We start from the raw sequence: 25,272 nt of genomic DNA, 5'->3' as shown, positions 1-25,272 counted from the left end.
TATATATATATATATATATATATATATATATATATATATATATATATATATATATATATATATATATATATATTCATAATTCATGCATGCAGTCAATAATAAAATTATTTTTGAGGATGTTATGTTAGTTTCAAGGTCCTTGTTAGTTCTTGCAGAAAACTTCTTTGAAGATGAATGAGACAACTTTTGAGTACTCTTAAGAAATCGATAAGCTTGCATGTATTAAGTCGGAAATCGGGAAAAGAATCATCTTTATCTGAAAATAAAATTGCTTACAAAGGAAGCACGCCTATTTTTTTTATTTCTGTCTATAAAAAAGGAAAAGAAAGAATTCCTTTCTGTCTCTTTTTTTATGAAGGGAACCACTTAATCCCTGTAAATCCTCCCTTACTTTTGAATAGAAAATAAAAAAAGAACCTCTTTTACACTGAGATAAAAATTGGCTTCTTACAATAGCGCAAAAGAAACGGTGGTTCGGATTTAAGCACGCACGGGTAAAGAAAAGGATTCTTGAAAGTTTTGAGCCTATGGAACTTCTGAGAACATAAACTTCTTTGTTGGCATACTTTTTATTCCATATGTAAAAATATATAGATCTATAGAGAGAGATATATACATTTTAGAATAAATAGAGAAACTTTTCTGTAAGTGAATAACAGCGAACGAAAACCAAAGTGATCAAAATATTTTTAATGGTAATGACAAAGTGTAACATTTTCAAGATTCTCTATTGCAACGAAATAATTTTGTAATAATGATCTTGAACCTTTCTTTTGATTTGAAAGCTCAATAGATCCGATTGGATCATTTTCAAAAGATGACAGATCAAGCAAAATAGGAAAAGATGCTATCCAATCTGTTGAATACTTTTCATTCAGTTGCAAGTTAGAGAACGTACTGCCATTTGTTTACAGCGTAGAAGGTGGTGGAATACCAAGCTAAAATAAAGTACTAAAAAATGGACAGTATCAGAAGTAAATTGATGGAAAGAAAAGATGGAAAGAGAATTTGAAATGAAAAGGAGAAACTTTTATATGAATGCAAACTGTTGATGAAACTTATTAACAATATAAGCAACTTGTTTTAAAATGATTACTGTATCCTGAATTTTTTGTAAGTGCTCTTTTGAGCGTACTGTTAAAAAAATCGTAATATTGAAGAGTCGACAAAATTGTTCTCTCAGTATTGAAACCAAACAAAATAGGTATATAATATGTAGCATTTTATATGTTTTGGGTTTTTTTCTGAAAAAAGGAAAACTCATATAAACATATGGCAAGATTATTATGATTTAAAGGAAATAAATAGGATGAAAGAAAATCGTCATTCTATTTCGAATATTTCGATGTCATTCCTTCTAATTCTTTTAAATTAACATTGTTTAAAATGATGTGTTTAACATTTTATTTTTAGCTATTTTTGACTCATTAAATGAAAGTTTGGCAACAACACACCTTTTTGGAAAAGGGTTTCCATAGAGCTGGCATATCATCAGAACTTTCATGGCCATTAAGAGAAATAAGATTGCTGGGCTTCCTAATATAAATTAAGCCAAATAAATGAATTATTTTCATTCGTATTTGGCACCGAACCATAATTGCAGTAAATGCTTTCATTTGATAGTAGGACTGCTCGAAAAGCTGCGGAATTTATAAAATATTGAAGGAGTGCGTAAAATTAAAGTGCTCTTAGAAGATGCTTCACGAAAAATGTTTCCATTATAGATATAATGGAAACCTAACTTGACCCTATTTCTTAGTAGACAAACATATTTTTTTTGTTTGAGTAATTGTGCATTTGATTATAGCATGTTCCATTTCACTTAATTAATAACGAGTCGGTTTTAGCGATCATTGTTCACCACCATCTATCTTATGAAGATAACTGACAAAATGAAACAATCATTCTCTTAGCCCCAAATTGTGTACCTATTTCTCCAATTTTATTTCATATCTAATTGATTCTATTAAATAACAGAGTTTTCCAGTCACAGTCACTAAATAAAATATCTGGGGTACCAATTTGCAAATTTCAATTCCGTCCGAAAATTCATGATTCTCCAATAAGTCATCAATAGTAAATGGTCCCTTTTTTTTATCCATTTTCAATAGATGATACAAAATAAAGCATCTAGACTGATTCCGCCGATTTTCGACGCCGATTCATTGCGTCATTTCACAAGCATACTGGTGTAAGCTATATTATTCTAGCTTTTGGAACCTTGTTAGCTTCAAGAATAGTTTACTTAGGTTCCATTAGATGGTAGAAATATCTTCTAGCATTTCTTTTTCCATTTCAAAATGTATTTAAATGAAAAATTCCAGTACAAATCGATTTTAAAATAATTTCAATTTGTATTCATGTTGAATAAGTATATTTTATCCTATTTTATTCTTCCTTAAACATTAGCATCACCAAATATAGCTAATCAATCATATTGCTACACCATTATTTGCATTCATAATTTAAAATGATACTTTCTTTTATTTGAAGAAAATGTATTTCATGAAATTTCGTCTCCGCGACTTCATCAATGCTGTGAAGTGCCTCAGTGAATGCAAACCAGTCTTGATAAACTATAACTTCTCCAGCATAATAAAGGAAGAGATACAGCAATATCAGTAAAAAACGTACAATAGTGATAGAGCATTATGGCGGGTTAACCTTTAACTGAGGAGTGCGGTATACCAGACGGCTAAGGATGGACTTTTGATCACCCCAATTCTATTTTTAGCTCAATCGAATGACCCTGTAGCTTCTTGTTCTGCGACCTTCACTACACGTGCACTTTTTTCAACCAGTTTCAGAGGATTCTTTTTTAAATATTTTAGCTACTTCTTTGTGCGTCTTCTGTGAGACCGCACCCCCCCTTTAGTGTTCCCGTGTTATACAAGGCTTAGCAGACGGCTCTAAAACTTGGTACTCGAAATATCATCCAACCTGCTGATCCCCTTATATAGCAGAGCTCCAGAGACTTTTAAATGAAGAAGAAAGTGATTTTAGTGATGCTTATAATTGTACAGAAGAGTTTTTCGATGGAAGTTAGCATTTTACTGATACTGATATGTAAGTTCAAATATAATAAATTTTCTAGTGATAATTTTGAAAATTTTTTTAAATAATTTAATATACCATTAGAAATATTAAAAGAATTTACGGGCTGATTTTTATACTGGTACTCAAGCTGCATATTAAAATGCCCTCAAAACCCGTGCTAGTAGTGCAAAAGTTTCTGCGTAGAAATGGTGCCTTTAGAATGAAAGAGTCAATTTTACGCTTTATCAGTTTTTTTTTTTTTTTTTTTACTTGTCATATAATTGTTGAAATTTCCATTATATTGCTTTCCATATACCTTTGTATATTGAAAAACTGAATACAATTTAAAAAGTGACATGTTTCTGAAGAATATTATTTGTTATAACATGTCATTTGAGAAGAAAATGTATATTTAAACGCATTCACTTTTTTCACTAATAATATATTTATAAAAAAATTTTAAACATACTTATATATCAAGAAAAATATCCGAAGAATATATTTTCTGATTTTCACACTAATCATTCGAAAATTTAATTTGAGTATAATGAAACTGCTGTCTCTTAAAACACACTTCACCATTTAAGGGTTAAATTTTCACCTATTCGGTTAACGGTTAACTGTATTTCAGAGGGGCAAAATCATCAAATTGGCGAAGTAATGCCGGTCAATGTTCTATTTCGAAGTCTGTCAATGTTCTATTTTGCAAAATCTCCGAAATTGAGAAGGAGGGGATAGACAACCACAATTATGAGAGGTCATAAGCATTGTTATGAAGCAAAATGTTCTCAAATCGGGGTGGGAGGTGTATGGGGCCGATGGAATTTTTTCTTGGAAAGAAAATTCCCAGTGGAGTTCGAATGGAGAAAAGTAGAATACAGATGACCTCTGATACATATATAAGGATCAAAAACTTTCATACGAAATAAGATTTTTTGAAATCCATTCAATGGCTTGGTTTGACTAACTCTATCACAAGATTTTTCCGTAGAGAATGCAAAAGTTTTCCTTTTTTTAAAATTTCTCCCAAAAATAGAGAATGGTAAAAGCAAACAAACATTGATGACCGATTTATGAATCATTGGCTTTTATATGATATATGCAAGTAGTTTGGACTGGTGAACTCTGTCGCAAGATGAACCCTTAGAGAATGCCTTACGAAGTTTTTTCTTTTTCGATTTTCCTAAAACCTGGAGTTTGAAGAAGGCTAGGTGACCTCTAATGATATATATAGAAATCATAATCTTTCATATGAAGCAAAAATTTTCAAAATGGAGTCAGTGGTTTAAGGTGAGTGACTGGTTAATTGTTTTCCTTCATTATTTTAAATATATATAGATAATGTTTTTTATTGATGGCTTACAACTTTATTTAACAACATCATATACCAATTTTTATAAATTTAAATCCTTATATTTTTGAGCTGACATGCTCTTGAAAGTAAAGACTGAGAAATGGTCTTAGGGTAGACCGAAAATGGCCTTACATTTTTTTTTTTTTTTTTTTTTTTTTTTAGATTTTAGCTTGGTAATAGTGGGAAGAATTGCCTTTTAGGTTGAAAAAGGGTTTTAAAAATTTGGTTGCAAAACAGCAACATCTTGAAGTGCCTCAAAGAGCTTAAAATTTGTAAAAAATTGAAAAAAGGGACAAGTTTTAAAATAGGTCTTTAAAAAATTTTGTTTAGATTTTAGTTTGGCAATAGTGGGAAAAAGTTGCTTTTTAGGTTCAAAAATTTTTTTTTTAATTTGGTTGCAATACTACAACATTTTGAGGTGCCGCAAACAGCTTAAAGTTTGTAAAAATATTGAAAAATTATAAACTTTGAGAAAATATTTTATATGACTTTTTCCGTGCGTATAATGTTACAAAAGATGGTTTTAAATACATATATAAGCATTGCAAATAGAAAAATTGATTAATTACAAAATATAATAATAGTAATAAAGCATTTTTAATGTCAAATATTGTGTTTCTTACTTCTGCATCCTTAATTATTACAAATGTTACAACTGAAAAGTGTTTGTTTCTACTTCAATGCCAAATTTAGTTGTCTTTTGTTTTGTATGAACTTTTAGCATACTCACACGTGAATCAATTTTTGCTCTTATGTGTCCTTCTCTTGCGATTAAACCATAGACATTAAGAGTCGATTCGGTCTCCAGTTTCACAGCTCTTTCCACTAGTTGCATGTGACAAGAAAACCGGGGAAAATCGATAACCGAGTCTACTAAGTTATTTGTCTTAGATATCATATGCATTGCATATAAATATAATATTGCTAAAATATACTTTCAATATTACCTAAATGGTAATACTAGGTAATATTGATACTTAGTTAGCTACCACAGGCGCTTTTAGGAAGAAAGAAGCAAGAAAAGCAAAAACTATAATTATTTGCTATAAATATTTTTATAGCAAAAACTATAAAAAAACTATAAAAAATAGTAAAACTATAACTAGTATAACTATAAAAAATAGTAAAGCTTAATCAAGAATGGACAAAAAATACTAGTGTTTCAGAAACGGTTACCAACGACAATAACAAAGCTGGTGATCAACAGTGTTTTTTACAAAAAGAGGCAAACCAACCAGATCCTTCAAATATATCCTAAGATTTTGGCTGAATGCTTTGTAAAAGTGTATGTGTTTGTCTGATTTAATACTAACTTAAAACTTTCATACACTTATGATTCCAAACATCTGTTTAACCTTATCGCAAATTCAAGATATCTCTATAATGATCTCAAGAACATTATAGATCCGATTATTCAAAGAAATGGATACTTTGTTGCTTCAGAAACTATTATTTTGTCGATGATAAGTCAACGAGAACTTGGTTTACGATGTGTTTTAAAAGCAAGAACAGAAAATAGAGGCAGAGTCAGGAGGTTTAAAGTTCCAAAGATAAACTTCGATGCAAAGTCTTATATCGACATGATCTCATGGCTTGAAAATGACGTAATTGAGTCCCCACCCCTTATTAAAACATGTTCTCAGAGACTCTCTCAAAGTGTTGAATATTTCACTTACAGAAGGATACTTCTCTAAAGCAGTTTTGGGGTTATGCCTAATATAACAGTAGCACTTCCTAACAGAGCCTTAAGTAAGCAGTTCAACTTCAAGCAAATCACTAAATTTCCCCAAAAATTGGACATTTGTCTTATCTTTACTAATTTAGTCTGCATCATTTTTACTCACAGTAAGGCACACAAAGACACAAACTAACAAATCACTTATTTTAATCACTTACACAATGGACGGAGAGGAGATGCCAACTCAATTGAACTCATCAAAGTTGCCGACCTGACACCAGCTCTGTGCTGGTCACCACACGTAGACAAATCTCCGCCTCCCCTCAATAATCTCAGCCCCAGCAATGACTCAGAGTCCTGGATGCCATACCAATGCAATAGTAAAATTGTTTTTAAATTTCTATTCATATTATAATGCCTATTTAAATCTTTTTATTTCATGCGAAGATCTTTGAAAAAGTTGCAAAAAGTGTGTTTTGTGAAACTTTTCACATCCTTGCGGCACCTCAAGATGCACTCCAATATTTTTCATATTTTTATTTTATCCTATCTACAACAAATGGCAACTTTTCCGCGCTATTACGAATTAAAAATCAAAGCTTGGTTTTTTTCGTTCCACACTAATGGTCAACCCTTTGACAGATTTGGTTCTAAATTTGACAAATGTCTGCCTTTTAGAGGTTAAATCTGTCTAAGAAATTTTACATATCTAACTTTCTTCGATTTGTAGTTATCATTTAATTTATATTTGGATAGCCAGACAGCCTGACTTCTCTGATTGGATTTCGTTCAAAATTTGATAAAAATCTATGAATATGGAGTAGAGTCCACCTGTGAAATTTTATTCCTCTACCCCGAAGCGTTTTTGAGTTATTGTATATTCATAGACAGGCAGGCATGATCCCAAATATGTTCTTCTGAGACGAAATCTGAAATGGGCAAACTCGTCAAAATATCAAGTTCGAATTTTTGACGATTACTATTATTTCGCTTTATATACTTCACATACGAGAAAGTAAAAAAGGTACGGTAAATGTTTTTATCTTCCTATTGAAAAACTCTTTGTGAACAGTTTTTGAACATTATTTGATTTTGATCAAACTCTTACTCATCTAATAGGAAAAGCTTCATCAGTAGCCTTACCACAGCCAATTTTTTCAATGATAAAATAAAAAAGCAAAATAAAAATTCTATTCGGAAATTTTATTTGGGAGTTCTAAATTTCAAAATATGTAAAAAAGATCTCAAAAGAATAAAATAACCAAAATTTCAATGGATTTCATTCATTCCCGTGAGCACTTCACGCGTTTCAATCAGGCGGTTCATTGCGTCTCTGCGGTATAATTGACGTAATTAATGTATTACCTAATTTTTTTTTATTCACCTTCTAATTTGTTTCCAATTTTAGCCCATTGATAATTTATGTATTACTATTGCAGCCTCTCTACGCTTGTCACAGGACTTGTCATACAATTCTTAAACGCTTTCCATTACTCAAAACGTGTTAACTTAATTATGTAATTAGTTCAAACACTAAAAAAAAATTCTAGCAATCATATAGGATTAAATGCAAATTTATTAAATTTAAAGTTATATAGCTAAACAATTTCATTAATCAGATATTGTTTATCGGAGGGAAGAGGTTGTTTGGGCCAGACTATTCAGCAAAACTATTATAACAAAAGGACTTTTGAATCGTTTTAACCTCCAAAATGATTCCCTTTGTCATGAGTGTAATAGCATTAATGATATTGAACTCATAATTCTGTCGTGCAAAAAATATATTTATTATAGTTTTAAGCTGTGGACTTTTCTACAATGAGATAAACAAGATATTTCTTTCAAAAATGTTCTGTGAAAAATAGCTGCAAACAAAACCAGTTTCTCTTCAAGCAATGATGCACTTCAATAACTTCATTGATCACATTCTGCTGTGGCCTCTATGGATCTTTTACCTTACCGTGACTCCGTGTTGCGTGAACTCTCCGCTTTGTTGTACCTCTTCGATTGAGCTTTAGACACCTGAGCATGGACTGAATCGCATAACTGCTCTGCAACTGCTAACTGACTGAAATTTCAATTTGTTTTTGTGCTCGCTCTTGTATCTGTAGATGAAATTTCTTGCTTTCTATATCTAGGATAACAGGAGATAACAGCCATTGTTGCTATAAATCCCTACTTTTTACTTCTTTCAAGTTTCAAGCTACTGTTTAATAGTTTATATAAATTCTTACATTCCATTACAAAAGATGGAGAAGCTGTATGTTTATTGGAGAAGCACATTGAGATTTCCTTCCATTCCATGCATTTCACACAAAGTGTAAAGAGTAGATGAATTTATTATAATTAGATTAATACATTTGAAGAAATAAAGATGGGTACTTACATATTGATTAACTTTTATTTGCAAGCAGCTGTAACTGTCTTCATCCAAACTCTCTGGAAAAAAAAAAAGGCTTCATTTACGCAATTGAATAACAGAATACTACATGCAACTTTCTGGCAAATAAAGTAGAGTTCCTACAAGGTCTATTCTGAAGGAAACAGGAAAGGAAACCTACTAGCTCTTCATTTTTAACTCTGTAAAGCAATGCATTTGGAGGCCGGCAAAGTGTATCGAACCAAGCAGGTTTGAATTTAAAATAAAAAAAATGATATAACAAATTGTTTTTCATTCCTCTCCGTTTTATCGCAGACAGAGAAAAAATAAAAGAGAAGGGGGGGGGGGGGGGCTCCTTCGTCATACAGATAGAATAAAAATAAAAAGAATCATTCCTTTTAGAATTGAACTTATTTTGAAAAACTTGCTTTTTAGGAAATTAAATTTTAAATCCAATACCAAACAATTTCATAGATTCGAGGTATTTGCCAAAACAAAACGCAATGATTTTTTCACGAAATATCTCTTTGCTCTCAAAATAACGCCGATTGGGGTGGTTTCCCGGCAACTTCTTGTGTACTCCCTAATAAAAGCATTCAACCTCTTCCCTCAGCATACAGATTGTGGACCTCGTCCAAGATTGTGAATTCCCTGTGCGCTTAGATTTTTATTTTTAGAGCAAACATGAACGTTTTACTAGTGCAGTGTATTTTTTTTAGTACAGTGAAGAAAATAGTGTGTATTTTAACGCCTCTTTACTTTCTCGTGTAAGTAGTGAGGAGAAAATATTGTAATCGTCAAAAAATTGAATTCGAGATTTTGATGTATCTCCACGTTTTAGACCTCCTTCAATTCGAAAACACATTCTTGGAAAATGTCCGTCTGTCTGTGATAAAAAAAAAAAAAAAAAAAAAAAAAAAAAAAAAAAAAAAAAAAAAATCTGAAAAATGTTTTGAACTAGACAGATGAAATTCGGTATACGCTCTTTATACCAAATGTGTGGGTTTCTATCAAATGTTGAACAACATTCATTCAAAGAAAATCCAACTGTCCGGCTGTTCGAATATAAGTAAACACGATAACTATGAAACGAAGAGAGCTAGATGAATGAAATGATGTGCACATATTAAATATCTGTAGTGGGGGTAAAATGTTGAGCCAAATTCAACAAGGGGCTGATCATCTGTGCTTTCAGAAAAATATAAACACGATAACTCAGAAACACAATGACTTGAATATATTCATTTTGAGACTACGAGTGCAGTTTTTTGATACATTTTTATTCCCGTCGGTTGGGAAAAACGCGTCTAAAACACAAATTCCATTTCGGATACTAGTCATATCGGATTCATCTTCAATAAATTCGCCAAGGAGGACATTAAAGATTTAACAAAAATGCTGAATTCATACGAAAAGTTAATGTTTCGTAACTGTTGTGCGCCACTGCCATACAAAACTTTCTCTTGGCTAACTCTTTTGCTAGAGAGTATGTGAGAAACTTTTGAAGAGACCATGCCAGCTGGTTTCTACCGGCTAAAATGCGATTCAGAACAACCATTTTAGTAACAAGAGCGTATACTATTTTTCAGTTAATCTACCTGCGTTTTTGAATTTTTTCTATTGCATGTATGCGAATACGAATATACATTTATGCGAAATATGTAAAACCGTTAGACGTTCCATTTTTACATATTTCAGTTATGCTAAAAGTGGATGCCAAATTTTATGTATGCCATTTTTAAGCCTTATTGTTATCGTGTCATCTGCACCCGAATATACAGACGAAGGCACTTCCTGTCAGTGGATTTCGATCATAACTGAAAAAACATCTAGAAATGTGATCAAAAAATTACAAATCAAACTAGCTCAAAAGCAGTTTTTTTGCAAGCTATTTTGTTCACGGTCAGACAGACTTCAAAAATGTGTTTTCCAGGCTCAGGAAAGTCTGAAAATAAAAGATTCTTAAAAATCTCGAAACCAACTTCTTGTACGAGAAAATAAAAATAATATAGTGTAAGACACCTTCATTTATTATTTCTTCTTATTTACCCTTTCCCCCTCTTCTTCGTCATTATGCTGCATGTGCCAAAACGGCGGTACAGATTTGTCCGCATTCCAACTTCTCTTTTGTCTCTCGGGCAACGCCTTTCTTGTTTCATTATTTCACCGAGGTTCGAAGTATAAAAATGGCGACGGTCCTTCTCTCAGTATTATCCTCTACTTCCATAAAAATACATTTTGCAGAATCCTTTTTGAAAAGTCTCTATGATTAATACTTTTAATTTAATAATCATATAGTATTGGTTATTCATTCATAATTCATTACCACAAGTATTATAAAATCTTAAAATCATTTTTTTTTTCCTTTAATTTTCTAAAGGGTGCCTTTTTTTTTTGTATGGGATCAAAATAAATCGATCATGTCATAAATAATGTCCGAAAATATTAAAATAGTGAGTGATCTCTATGAAAATGCAATCGAACAAAATTTCGGAACCAGAAGTCAAGAAAATGATGAGAAATCGATTTAGAAAATGTCATTTATTTGCAAAATGGAAGTCATATTAAATAAAAGCATATACAATGCAAGTTTTAACGTTTCCTCGTTCCTTCGTCAGAATGGATGACACATTTTTCTGTGGAGGTATTAGATATAAAATTTGACTGAAATTGGAGGGTGGATGTAAAGAAGACATGCCAAACTTCCTCCATCTTTCTTGTGACGGTTTCTCCTATTTCAAATATGGAGATGCGAAGTAGCAAGCGAGACCTTGTTTTATCTAGAGGAGATGTCAATGGTGGAGGGATTGTGATAGTTATATCCAGATATTTTCTTTCTACGTAGATTCTTTCTTGGGCATAGGCTGGTAGAGCAATTGATGACAGCTTTTCCTCTTTCATTGTCAACGCTGTATTCCGATATAATTCATAACTTTCTGCCAGGACAAGGGAATGCTTTTATGAATCTAGCTTACCACGTTTATCAATTATTGTGTCAGGGTGCGCGCAGACAGTCATAGTTCCAAAAAATCATACTGAGGGTTCAGAGTTTGAGAATGAGCAGAAGCAGGATTACAATAATTTCCTTTTATATACTTTTTTGCATGGGAAAAATAAAAAATTGGAGTTTTTTCCCTTCTTATTGAATATAAATGCGCCGGTGAAAGTTAAAACTTTCAGGATGACACGTCCTGTTTCTGGTGTGGCCTGAAAAATCAGAAAAATCAGAGAGGAGGTTTCCGGCCATACATTTAATGGCCACATCTCAAAATAATGACACTTCTTTATATATTTTTCAAGTTACTTTAGAATAAAGTTTATCTAACTGAATTTAAAAAGTAATTATTCTCGGACACTACCATACAAGAATACTGTTTATAAGAAGAAATCAACAATTATTTGTGTCATTTATAATGCAACAAAACATTTTTGCTTCACGCGAGTAAAATTCTTCTAAAGCAAGAAAGATAGTGTCTTTCTGCTGAAAATATCGTCTCTCTCGGCTTTTTGTTTTTGTTGTTTTCGGGGGAGTATTTTCGAAAACTTTGATTCGAAGAAATCAATTTCCTTTTTACTTTACAGTTTAACAAATACTTGTAAATATTCGAAAACTATCGTGTTGTTTTAATTTAAATTTCATGATTTAAAAAATATTTTAACCAAAATTCACACAAAAATAAAATGTAATATTTTTACAGAAAATGTAATAATGACTACATCTTAATAAATGTAATATTAAATACCCATAGAGTAAGTATTTTCAAAATAAGAAGCAGCATTTTGCTTAAAAAATACTTGTGAATAATAGCACTTTATAAAAGGACGCGTGTGTTTGTGCTTGTGCTTGTGCGTCAGAAGTATCTAGACAAACTTACATCCTTTTACAGCCTTGAAATTTGATACTCAGGTAATCGTAACTGGAACTCGATGCGTCTTGAAGCACGAATTTTTATTTTTAATGTAGAAGATTTTTATTTATTTCGTTGCTGTTTTAAATATTTTTTTGCTCCTATTTGACCATAGAATTGTTTCTAATGATTGTAAGGAAAACACTGTGTCAAAAAAATAAGCAATTATTGTTCTAAAGAATTTTTTTCAAGCTTCTTATAAAGTTCACTGAATTTTGAGAAATTTTTAAAAATTATAGGGTTTTTCACCTAAAACATTTTTGCAATTGGAAGTGAAATCACAACATCCGACATTCGAATGCCGTTATCTTCTTAAATGTTTTTGGCCTGATTATTCGAATATTTTTCTCTAATTTTTGACAAGAACGGTCTTAATATCTTTATTCATCGGTTTTAAACGGATTGTTTTCCTGGTGAGTTCAAATAGATTCGAAAAAAAAAAACAGCATTTTCTTCGCTGATCCGTCGGGAAAAGTTTTGCTTCTCCTCTGATTTGGCAAGGAGCCAAACTCAAGAAGAAGAAGAATGAAAATTATTTTTATATCATTTCAATTCTAATGGCAATTTTTACAGAATACTTTTCAATTTCCATCTCTCATTTTTTAGTGCTTTTTAATTCACACTTCATTATTTTGATTTTAATCGTCTGTAATTCAATGAACTGAAATAAAGAAAATTTTAAGAGCAAAATAATTATGATTATTCTCCATTTTTATAAATGTACTTCATGTCATTGTGATTTAAATTTCCGTAATATTCACCGTGTACATACTTGCGCAAATATGTGGATCAGGTAATAGCTATATTATAAATGATGAAAATCGAGTATATCCATATTAAAAATAATTATTCTTGTCGATGGGTCTGGACAAAAATTTAATATAGTGAAATTTTGCCATAAGGATAACATTCTTAGCATACTTATAAACCTGACTCAAAAGAAATTGCCACCCATACCTCTTGTCCGAAATTTCGTAATATGGTAACGTTTTATGCTTGATTCGCATGAGGTAATTAAAAAAATGAATTATATATATATATATATATATATATTATTATTATTATTATTATTAAAATTAGAGAAAATAATGGAATAATGGATTAAAATAAGCATTTTTAAAAGTAAATTTTTTATTATTGAGAGAAATGGTTTAAATTTTGATAAATATTTAATCCAAAATATAATTGGAATTTTGAAAATAAAAAGTCTCTTAAGCGAACTCTACAAAGGTTTGAACATTTCTAGTATCGTACATGTCGCATCAAATAATTTATAGATAATGTCATTAAACATTATCGCACTAAAGTTCAAGAGATATCAAAACCGTAGGAATTAATCAGAATCTCTAAATCTGGTCTAGAATTCTTTGTATTACAATGCTTATATTTTTTCGTACATAAAAAGCAAAAAAAAAAAGGGACATTTACTTTCATCCGCATTTTTCTTATAAAGTCCTCAGATGTGTCAGGAGAACACGAAATCCCAACTGAAACTGCATTCGAGTTCTACAATTGTTTTGATAATTTTCGGTGAGAAATTGCAGCAAATCAGTGGCGTCGAAATACCTGAAAAATACTTTCAGCAAATGTAGAGCTTGCAAAGAACCTCGGAATCCGTGTACTTTTCCGAAGAGAACATTTTGTATGGAAGGTTACAAAAATTTAATAAAGCGAGCAAGCCAGAAAGCTTTTTTCGAAAAAGGAATTTTGAAACTTTTTTTATGGGAACTCATATATCTTATTTAGTCGAACATTCTCTGGTTTCCTCACAAAATGGGGAGAGAAAGGACACACGCTACCTACCATTCGCGGTCGATTACTTTCTTCCTTTGGGGGGGAGAATAGGGGTGAAAATGGGCGAATTTTCTCCTGGGGAATGTTTTAAGTGAAGATTCTCCAATTCTAAGAAAGACTATTTCTGTTTTGTTCAATTATTTCTTTGAAGATCATTGCAGAGACTTCACACTCTTCTTTTTTCAGCTTTGATACGCACTTCTTCGATAAAGCTTCAAAATTTAAGAAAATTTTTTTGACTGCCTAAGCTTTGTTGAGGAAGTATATGCAGTTATGTATATATTATATGTTGAACTTAAGCTGAAAATTAATTTTATAAGCAGCATTTTAATTTCAAATCAAAATATCTTTACATGATGAACTTATGATTGCCATTAAGTAACTAATATCAAGTTACTTAGGTGCAATTAGGAACATTTCTATTGAATCTATTTAGAAAGAGGTATTAAAAAGTCATCTTTATTAAAAAAAAAAAAAAAAGTGGGGGCTAATTCTGCAGTGAGATCGATTCCCGAAACACCTGTTTAAGAAACCTCATGCTAACTGTTCGTTGCCTTATTCCAAAATATCCTTTTCGTTTTTGCATATTAAATAAATGGAATCTATTCGCACTCACACATGAAAAAGAGATAGTTTCAAATGAGCTGCGCCCGTTTTATTTCAGTGTCACGGCACACTGCCGTAACAATGAGCAGTTGAGTGTCGTTTTTTCATGTTTCCTTTATCCTCGACGCCATATGGATTCACTCCATCTGAGCGGCTCATTGGTTGTGTGTCACGTCAGCGTGAATTGACTGCGCAATTATTAGCTGGCCCTTATTATTTAGAGAATTTTAATTTGAACTCTTCGATATCTCCAAGCCTATTTGAAACGCACTTGCAGTGACTTGGCGAACCTAATGAATGAAAGCTATTTGGCTTGATGAGTTCATATAATCTTTCCTTTTTTAATTCGATTTTCCCCACCCAACTTTCTACGAAGGGTCAAAGTCCTGATACAAATATCAAAATGTGTAATGTAAAACCAAATAAAAACTCCTTATTTATGAGTTACGGCAGAATTCGATCGAAACGTGAACACAAACGAAGCAAACACGTAAACAAGCAAACAAAATTACAAATGTTAAAAAATAAATGAAAATTAAAAATCCTTATTTTACGAAAACGCTGCTAAAATGTTGAGTATCACTATAGGTACGAAACTTTGTAAGTTCTTGGAAATTGAGAGATTCTAAAACAACCAAACACTGAAATAAATCATTCACTATGAATGACAACAAAATCTTATAGCACATGTCAACTCAGTTCACTGCAGATCTTGTTTCTAGATTTAATTGCCTGATGTAGTTTAAAAATTTTATAGTCATGTTGATTAATTATTGAACTCTTCGTCTTTAAATTCTTCAGCTAGTTTATTCAAGTGGTATTGATCTGATAACATTTCGTGTTTGGTAGTCCTTCGAGTTTATTTTAGATTGTACTCATCATTCTGAACCATGATCAGATGACGAGGCTGATACTGATTTATTGACAAGCTCTCCAATCCTCCGTGTCATACAAATAGTATAATATTTACCAATAAATCCCATATATATGGCGAATAATGTGTGAAACAAAACCTTAATCAGCCATTCTCCAAGATCCGCATCTCACTGAGATGTCTCTTCAGATGAGAATAAAAGCATAATCTCTTAGATGTGGGAAAATCCATTTCTTTAAAGGACTCGAACATTTAAACAGTCAAATTGACAGTCGATACTCCTTAACGGTCAATGCTTGAATGTTTCAGTCGGTTGAGATAAAAAATATTCTGGTACGCTGTAATTATCATATTTGATGGGACTTCATCAAACCGTTATTCACAAAACTTAATGTTGGTATTGACACAAAACAATTTCTCGCAAATCTCGTTCTAAGTTGTTCTCTTAGACTGCAGCGCACTTCAATAATTTTGCTATTGCTGGGATGCATCTTTGTGGGTTGCGCAGAATGTATTCTCTGAGCTGGAATCTAGTCTTGGACATGCTATTTTTATCTTGGAAAAAATACCCGAAGTCAAAGATACCAATTCGAGAGAGATAGAGAGAGAGAGAATAAGATGTCTGACGAAACTTAAACAAGTTGTCATTGTCTGAGAAGCATTTGTATCAGAAGACTGAGCGTGATCATTGTGTGATGGAGGTGCTTCCGAGAGGAGATTCTTCTGAGGATTACATCGACAGTCAAAATGCAGTGGAAGATGCTCCTTGCGTCTACAAGATCTCTGATATTTATTTGAGAACTATGTCTTATTAGGGCCCCTCATCTGATGAGGAAGGTGAATCTAGGATTCTAGTCATCTAGAATCTGGTGAATGGTGATCTTATTTCTGGATTCTGAGGATTTACCAGGACGTAGTTAAGTTCAACTGTTTTACGATCATCTTTGAAGCTATTCTATCATTTATTTTTGAGACGAACCAATTACTCAGTTCTAAAGGACTATTAGATCTTATGGATTACTCCCTAAACTATTGTGAAATTGCTAAGCTTTACACAATATTTAATTCACCTCGTTAATCGATTTGCCAATATTTTCAAAAATGAAAAGCACTCACAAAGTACTCATTTTCGATTCCTAAATTATCAGCTGTCTTCGAAGAATGGTGGCAATTGCAGGCATGGGAAGCAACCAAACTGATGCATGACGGTCTTCATAATTACCCCAACCATGGCTTACTAGCTTTATTTATACACTAGAAATTATGATAAGATACTTTTCGATCATTAAAAAGCCTTATTAGAACTCACCAGGCATTTTCAGAATAATGTAATCATCTCCAAGAAGTCCAGAAATCTTTTATTCCTTTCGTAGATGTAAAGTGATTCAAACAATAGAAAAGTGATGGCTGAGTCAGATGACTTACCCTTCAGCATTTTTATCCAGTGTGCCGAAAGGGAGTATTTCTAACAAAGAGCCCCGACTTAAGAAATGGATCAAAAAAATCCGACATAACTTCGGAACGCTTTCTTTTCTTTCGAGAACGAATAAAGAATCCTTTGAAAGAGATGAAAGCATATTCATGAAATAAAAAAGGAATTTAAAATAAGTATCCGTGGTTGGATGAAAAGCTAGTCTGAGCAAAAAAATATACTTTAGTCAGAAGAATTTAAGCATCTATTAGTTGGTACCTATTATTTTAAATATTTGGAATTATCACTGTTTGGAAAATTATATTTTTGAGTGTCAGCAAAAAGAATTAACTATTGTTTTTTGGATTAAAAATTTTGAACTCTGAAACTGATAGTTGTTAATCTGAGCAACAATAAACTTTACTGAAATCCATAAAATTAAAGTTAAGAATCTTATATATACATTGGCCATATTCGATGGAAACAGTGTCGGCACCCTTGTACTGAGCAATGGACGTTAACTTTTGTGGTCAAATCAAAAGCTTACGTCCATTTTCTAATCTGCAAGTTTCTAGCTTCATATTGTTGATATATATTGATTGCGTTATATCTATGAGATAAATCAAATAACATGTCTGAAAAAAAATCATTCAAAATTCTTTAGAAGATAGACTTTTCGAATTAAAGTTGCCGAATGCTGCAATTGGTTACTTCTTGGAAAGTGTAAACATATGTGAAGGTTCTCGAATTTTTAATTAGATTTTTAATAAAAAGGAATGAAAATGTTGATATTTTTCCCACAATAGCTTATGAACAAATTTTTGCCCATACTCTTTTCATCTCTACATAAATTGTGTTTCCTTTTTATTTTTTCATCCATTTTAATGATTTTTTAATTAACTTAAACAAAATTTTGTAATTATTCTATTCATTTATATAAAAGCGTGCAATAAAATAGAAAGGTTGAGAATAAAATGGGGTGAAGATTTAAATACATCATCAGCGAACAATTAAAACTTACTTTTAGATTTCCTTGTTTATCATTCATTTTTGCCTTAATAAATGCTTTAAAGACGTTAAAAGATTTTTCTAAAAATGCTAATGACATTATGATTAGAGTGGCATTTTTTTCAATAAATTGAATAATTGTACATAGAATGCAATGGCTGATATAATAAAGACAGATTAATCAAGTGTGTGTGTGTGTGTGTGCGTGCGTGCGTGCATGCGTGCGTGTGTGTGTGTGTGTGTGTGTGTGTGTGTGTGTGTGTGTGTGTGTGTGTGTGTGTGTGTGTGTGTGTGTGTGTGTGTGTGTGTGTGTGTGTGTTTTCATATTTGGCAGAGGTTTTTTCCTGCCTTGTATCGGACTAAAGTTTCAAATATTCTCTTTTTTATAGTTTACGAAATTATTGAATTAGTAATTCCCCGAACTAAATTCTGATACATAAATTAAATGAAGAAATTTATTTTACATATGTTACCCTATGTAATATACACCACATACGGACTGCAACCATTGATTTTTTTTTCAAGCGAAAAACTCTATTGAGGAAATAAATTTATATTTGGAAGTTAAAAAAAAATAACTGAGCTTTGGAAGCTTAAATCTTTTGTAGGTCGATTGCATATGCAAAATGAATACAAGAATACAATGAATACAAGAGAAGTTTCAAATATCTCTTCTCCGTGGGTAATATCACGTTTGCTGTCTCCAATGCATTCGCTTGAGTGAGTACCAGCAATAGTCCGACGATAATTGCGCGAGCTATGGGCTCCCTCGGCCCCTCCACTCTTGACCATTTCACACTGATTGCTCCGTTTGAAGCGGTGCATTACCTGAAGAGTCTAATTGGCCTTTAAATGCCATCGCATCGCAGTTGCATGCACCCCAGGCTTTTACCTCTCTGGGATATGGAGTGCATTCCCATTCCGCGAAGAGTTATCGCCAGCTTATTCTTATAGCCTTTAGATGAAGGACATGTTCCTTTGAAGTTTAGATCAAACGGACTTACGAGTACATTCCCGTAACTTCTGAATCTCGGTTTAATGATTAGTTTTGTCCAGTTGAAAAGAGGAAAGAAACAAACAAAAGACAAACTGGATCGATGAAATGACTCCTGTCAATATACATTTACCATTAAGAAGATGAGGATATTGTATTGTAAATGGAATTGACAATATGAATAAAGTAACAAAAAATTGTCAATAAGATCATTACTTTAATGTGTCTGAGTACGAATATTTATTTAGCTCCTCATAAGTAATATTTCGCAATTCACTTCTTTATTATAATCAATGCATTAAGTGGATTCTTACATTTTGCTACGCGGATAACACGCAGAATCCTTTATAGCTGATATTAACACTGCTGCAACTGTCATCCATAAGTAACTGTCCTTGCAATCCATCTTTCCTATGAATCCTTATGCGCTTGCGCTCTGAATGAAACAGGAACAGACCAGTCACGATTCATGCCATTTGATCTCTCACAGGGTTCATAGAGATCCTGCACCGTTACTGTTATTATATGCTTGAATGTGCCAAGCAAATGGAAAGAAAAATAAAGTAGATCATTTAAAAAGCAAAAAAAAAGAGAGAGAGAGAGAGGTTTAAGTGCTTAGTTTTTAAAGCAAAATTTTAAAAAGTAATATCTTTATCTATATTTTCTTTTAAAAAACGCTAAAACTTTTTAAAAAAAGAAACTTTGCCTCGACATCTTGATGATTGTATCCATTTTAGATTGGCTTGAATTAGAAAAATAATTTTGGGGTCATATCTTTGTGTCTGATCGTATATATGTAAATATGAAAGTTTAAAACGCTACGAACTAAAGGAATGATTTTAATCACGTAGTCTTTATAAGAAAATTATAAATACACATTAATATCTAATTTGACGATCTATCATCTTTATATTAAAATCGTCTCCACATCCGCATGAGTATAAATTTGTCCACGGAAAGATTCCAAGCGCATATTTTATCTCCTCCATTGCAAGAGAAGATATGAAAGAAACGTAATATTTTCAAATGCCCGTTACTCTTCCCTTTAACGAAACATTTCTACTTGTTAAAATTCAACATACATTTTATGGAGTTTATTTAGATTGTCATTGCTACTTTATAGAATGAAAACATCATATGCATCTACTTACTGTCAAAGAAATCAATGGAATTTATTTTTAAAAAATAAGTGCACTATAATTAAATTAACATAGTTCAACCGACAATTTTTTTAATTTAAAAAAACCTTTATTCACGCAACAGTATCGAAACATGCTGTTAAAAAGAAGAAAAATTACTAGACCAGAAAGAAAGTGACGAACCTTAAGTTAAAAGTTAATATTATATATGTTTCGAGAGCTTCCGTTAATACCCTTATGACAACGTCGGTTTTCATAATATAGTCAAACAAGCATTTCAAAGACACCTGTCAGATGATGGGCCAGTCAGCTCTCATTCTTTTCATAATGGAAGAATGCGAGAAGCTCGAGGAGAAAACATCGATACTTTTTAACATGACAATGTCTACAGACTTGATATTATCATCGAGAAGATGCAAAAATCACCCAAAACTCTTTACAGGGAAGATTAGACACTTAGGCAGGCCAAATTTGAAAATTAATTTCCTTGAAATAAAGGTGCTTTGTGAAAAGAGGGTTTTCAAAATTTTATTAGATTTTCAATTAAAAATTTATCGTAGTTAGGATGTGTTTTTACCTCAATTACTTTACAATGTGCCATTACATGAAAGATATTTTTACATTAAAATGCAAAATAATGGCTTTTTAGTTCTTTTTTTTATCCAATTTTAATATTTTATAAAAATATTTTAAACATACTTTATAATACTTTTCGTTGTTTTAGTTAGTGCATTTTTACATAAATGCATTGTGACAGTTTTAAATGTATTGTTTATGTATTCACTGTATCACTGCTATAATTAGAAGCAAATTTTTAAAAATAATAATAAAAAAACATAAAATTTTATCAAGTCACGATGTTTCGGAAACAGATTGGTATTTTCATTTATTTTTTCCTCGTTATTATATTATATTTTCTAATAATGAACTTTCTAGAAGTTTTTTTTGGGGGAGGAGAATAAAACTTACCTATGAGACGGAGCAGTTTCTCTGCTCTCGCCGGCTCCTCTTCGTCGTCGCAGCTCCTGCAAAAGACAGCAGAAATAGAAACGCACATATTTTGAAATGGGCGGGGGAGGGGACTTTTAAAACTGAACATATTGGAGTTTAGTTTAATTTATAACGTTCCCTTTTAAAGCATAACTAGGGCTATTTTAAAACAGGCCTCCTAATTTTGAATCACGGTCAGATGACGAGGACGAAACCTAAGCTGGCAACCCCTCTGCAAACTTCCACCCTTCTCCAGCGGCTGGAATGTTTGGCCCCGGTGGATTTAAGATGCTCCAAACTCGCGTACGGGAATACAACTTCGGTGGAATCGGGTCTCGAACCTGAAACCCTCTGGCTGTGAAATCGAGGCCTTACCGCCAGGCCACCGCGGCCATCCGAACAGCTTGGAAGGAGCGTAATTTTAACGCTGTAGAAGAAGGGTATATATATAGTTAAAATTCCTAATGATAACGTTTCGTTCATTTATTGCAATTAAAATCTAAAAGATGAGGTATTCTTTTATGATCTTCTCCCAGTACGTTTTTAGTAATTCGTTCTTTTCAGCCCGATACACAACGCGTATGACTTCTATTTGGGAAAGGTTATACAAACGATGAATACAGAATCTAGTTTTTCAACGTTATTTCATGAGCAATATAGCCTCTTTGCCTTAAAGCTTTTTTTCTGGAGACTTTTTTTACGCATTCTTCAAATTTTTTTTATCGCATTGACAAGGCAGTATTAAAATCATACTATTTTCCCATTACCTTATTATGCGATGCAAAAATAATTTGTATCTTACTTCTTTTAATAATGCAAAAACGACTACATTAAATCTGCAATTTAAAAGACATTTTAGGTTTTAAACAAGACCTGAAAATATTACCTATTAAAATTATTTCCTAATCAATAGCAAAACAAGGAAATTTTAAATGTAAATATGAAAATCAATATTTATTCCCTCAAAATTCACTAATCTGTATCAATAAAGGTTCTCTTACTCAGTATGTATATATCTCTCCTCCCATTCTGAACTTTTTATTTAAAAAAAAACTTAGTACAAATACTCCATATGTATTATTCGAAGTAATGGCTACTTATAATATCTTTACAATAGGTACTTTTTTCCTGATTGTAAGTCGCAACCTTTTTATAATTAAAATACTGAAGGGACCTTTACATAATGTATTTACTCGAAAACATATATACTGGTTAACATATACAATTTTTTTGATGCAAGTCATTTAAATCATATTTGCATTAAGAAAAAGCATGTAAGCGAATATACTAGGCTAATATATAATTTGAAATACATAACAATCAAACTATACTCATTCTAAATAATAATAACGGCTATTAAAATAGGTTTCAGTAAGTGTTTTGAAGATAAAAGTTTATGGATATTTCGATGCATTTAAAAAAATAAGAGAGACCAGATTTTATTTTAAAAATTAAAATGTATTGGGTTTCTCCAGAGGTATTTAATATTGGAATATCTCATATTTCCATAATGTGTTCATTATTTATTTTCTTCAAATTTCATCCAGAAGGGCATTTATCTCTTCATTTTGTTCATCAGGTTAGCTTTTCAGCCTTATTACAAAAAATATAAAGTCAAATAATTGAAAATCATCCCGTTGGATCAGTAAGACTGCATATCCTCCTTGATTTCGTCTTTGAATCTATTGAATTCATTTTGCCCCATTCTGGTTCATTTCAAGACTATGAAATAATTAGTACTGAAATTTTACAGATTAATTTAATTTCTCAGAATGTCATTCACTTATTGATTTAGAGATACAAAACGAACGAAACATAAAAAAATTGATAGAGAAAGTGATAAGCTTTTTTTTCTCCTTAGTATATGAAGTGCAGAGAAGGTAAAGATGATAAATTCTCGCCAAAAGTTAAATTTCGTAATTTTTGTAAGCCAGTTCCTTGCAAGACGTTCTCTGGGATAACATTTTTATGAGAAATTGTACGAAAAAGTTTTGGGAGACCGCTGCCACTGATTTGTGAAAAGAAACGCGTCATCTTAAAAAATTTTGAAAACGAGCAGCTGTGATCTGCCATTCAATGTACTCGTTATTTTATGCAAATTACCAAATAGAAACTGAATCTGTATTATCGTAATATTTTTATTACATGATAATGGAGACATCTATATTGCCATGGCGCATGTTTAAAATGGTGCTTGTTAAAACGCGTCTGTTTATTTTGGAATCCATTGAGCTCCTTCGCCAAGTGGGGAGACGTTGGTTTCGCGGCGGTTAGATGCGGTTCGAATTTTAATGCCATCAATTCAGTATACTTGGTCTGGTGCATGATACATTAACCTGAGTCTAGCTTACTCCCGCTGATTTTATGAGTTCATTTGGAAAGTATTATAGCTCGGACATCGTTAACGTCATCTGACCATAATTCAAAATGGCGAAATTCGCTTAGCTTCGAAACGGAACGTTCATATAATTGAACCAAATATAAATATGAAAGGAGAAAAACTGTTTTTATAAATTATTCATCAGTTGTGACATCAGAGGTTAGCGAAAAGCAATGCGGAATGATATGAGTCATATGACTTTGTTGTCACTTGGGTGATTTCATTTTGCATAGGGATTCAATGCTTCATAGAAGATTTCGATTTATTAATCCCCTAAAAACATTTCTGTTTCTGAAGGTACATGCAAAAAAACATATTATTTATTTATATTATAATTACTTCTTTCCAGAAAAAGTGCTAATTTTATTGTCTAATCCATTTATCTAAAAATGCAAATGTATTTCAAATTTCTTTAAAAAGTTTACTTTGATATTTTTAAGCTTTATTACTCCAATAATTCCCGAATATATTTGTAACTAATATAGTAATAATTTTATCTCTGAGAAATAGTTATATTTAAGTCATATGCACTTGTTGTGTACAGTCGACCCCCCCCCCGCCATCACTGAACGGAGCCATATCGACAGGATTTGTTGTGACCGACAATCCTATGCTATGCTGGAATTACTTTTTATGCTGCTGGTTTGCTCTTGTTATCTTATTCCTTAGTTCTAATTAAGTAGTCTTCTGAGAGCAATCATTACGTGAATTTCCTGAAAAAACATTTCTCTGAAACAAATGGGCGTATTGATATTAGAATGCTGACAAACGTGTAATACAAAAGGATAACAAGACAGTATTGTGTAATCACCACCACATAATACATAGGAATATGAAAGTTTGAGCGTCTTTCAAAGCAACTGCTTTAAAAATACATTTGCTTTAAAAAAAATCTTGAAATCTTACGAAGAATTGTTTTATTAAAAAAATATCATTATCAGATTCATGAGATTAAAAAAATCTTTTAATTCTTAGAATTGTTATTGATTAATGCTTTATGAAATAATTTTCCTAAAAGGAAAAATCTTTTAAATTTAAAAAACTACTACACTGTATAGTTTAATTTACTTCATAGCATGCTGAAGTCATTAAGGTTGAAAAAAATTTAAGATTCATAGATATATAGAATTATAGATATATTCCAATATCCTATATAAAAATTATATAGGATATCCTATATAAGAATCTCATATAGGATATATAAGAATTATATATCCTATATAAGAATTTTAGATATATTCCAAAATATATACAAGAATGAATTGTTTTTTTTTTTTTTTGCTCCATCAAAACTGAAATATCTATTTTAAATTTTATTATTTTTTGAATAAACATGAATATATATTGCATAAGTTTAATGTTTTAAATTATATAAAAAATATCAGGCAAATAATCAATCTCTTTTTGTCCTGTAAAGAAAAATTTGTACGGATAATATTAAGAAAGGTACAGAAAATTCTTTGAATTTTGTTAATACTAAACACATCAATGCTTAATATATATACCTGTTTGTATAGAAATCTGGCCGGTTTTGGAATTAAAATATTATTTTTTTAATTGAATGAAAAATATTAATTTTGATTAAGACATATTCAACAATGCAACTTTCAACAAAGTAATAATAAAAATGCATTCTATCCGTTTCTATAAACCTCCTGCCTTCACAAAGAGGCCCTCCTGATGGATGGAGAGTCATGTCTGAAAGAGAATCACGCTACGA

At 31.6% G+C, this 25,272-nt stretch overlaps 1 protein-coding gene across 2 annotated transcripts in view; it reads right to left on the bottom strand.

Moving 5' to 3' along the window:
• The window catches only part of LOC129966577 (cGMP-dependent 3',5'-cyclic phosphodiesterase-like), a 123,804-nt gene that overhangs the window by 57,617 nt on the left and 40,915 nt on the right, over nucleotides 1–25,272 (bottom strand). The window contains exons 2-3 of one of the 2 annotated variants that reach the window (XM_056081038.1): nucleotides 21,152–21,207; nucleotides 8,455–8,507 (exon numbers count right to left, since the gene is read on the bottom strand). In XM_056081038.1, coding sequence (XP_055937013.1) covers nucleotides 8,455–8,507; nucleotides 21,152–21,207 — 109 coding nt within the window. Of the gene's footprint in view, nucleotides 1–8,454; nucleotides 8,508–21,151; nucleotides 21,208–25,272 lie in introns of those variants that run through there. The other variant, XM_056081039.1, reaches the window with a different exon arrangement.

Source organism: Argiope bruennichi, chromosome 4, assembly GCF_947563725.1.
Source record: "Argiope bruennichi chromosome 4, qqArgBrue1.1, whole genome shotgun sequence".
Taxonomy (NCBI): domain Eukaryota; kingdom Metazoa; phylum Arthropoda; class Arachnida; order Araneae; family Araneidae; genus Argiope; species Argiope bruennichi.
This window is presented reverse-complemented; position numbering and strand designations above follow the sequence as displayed.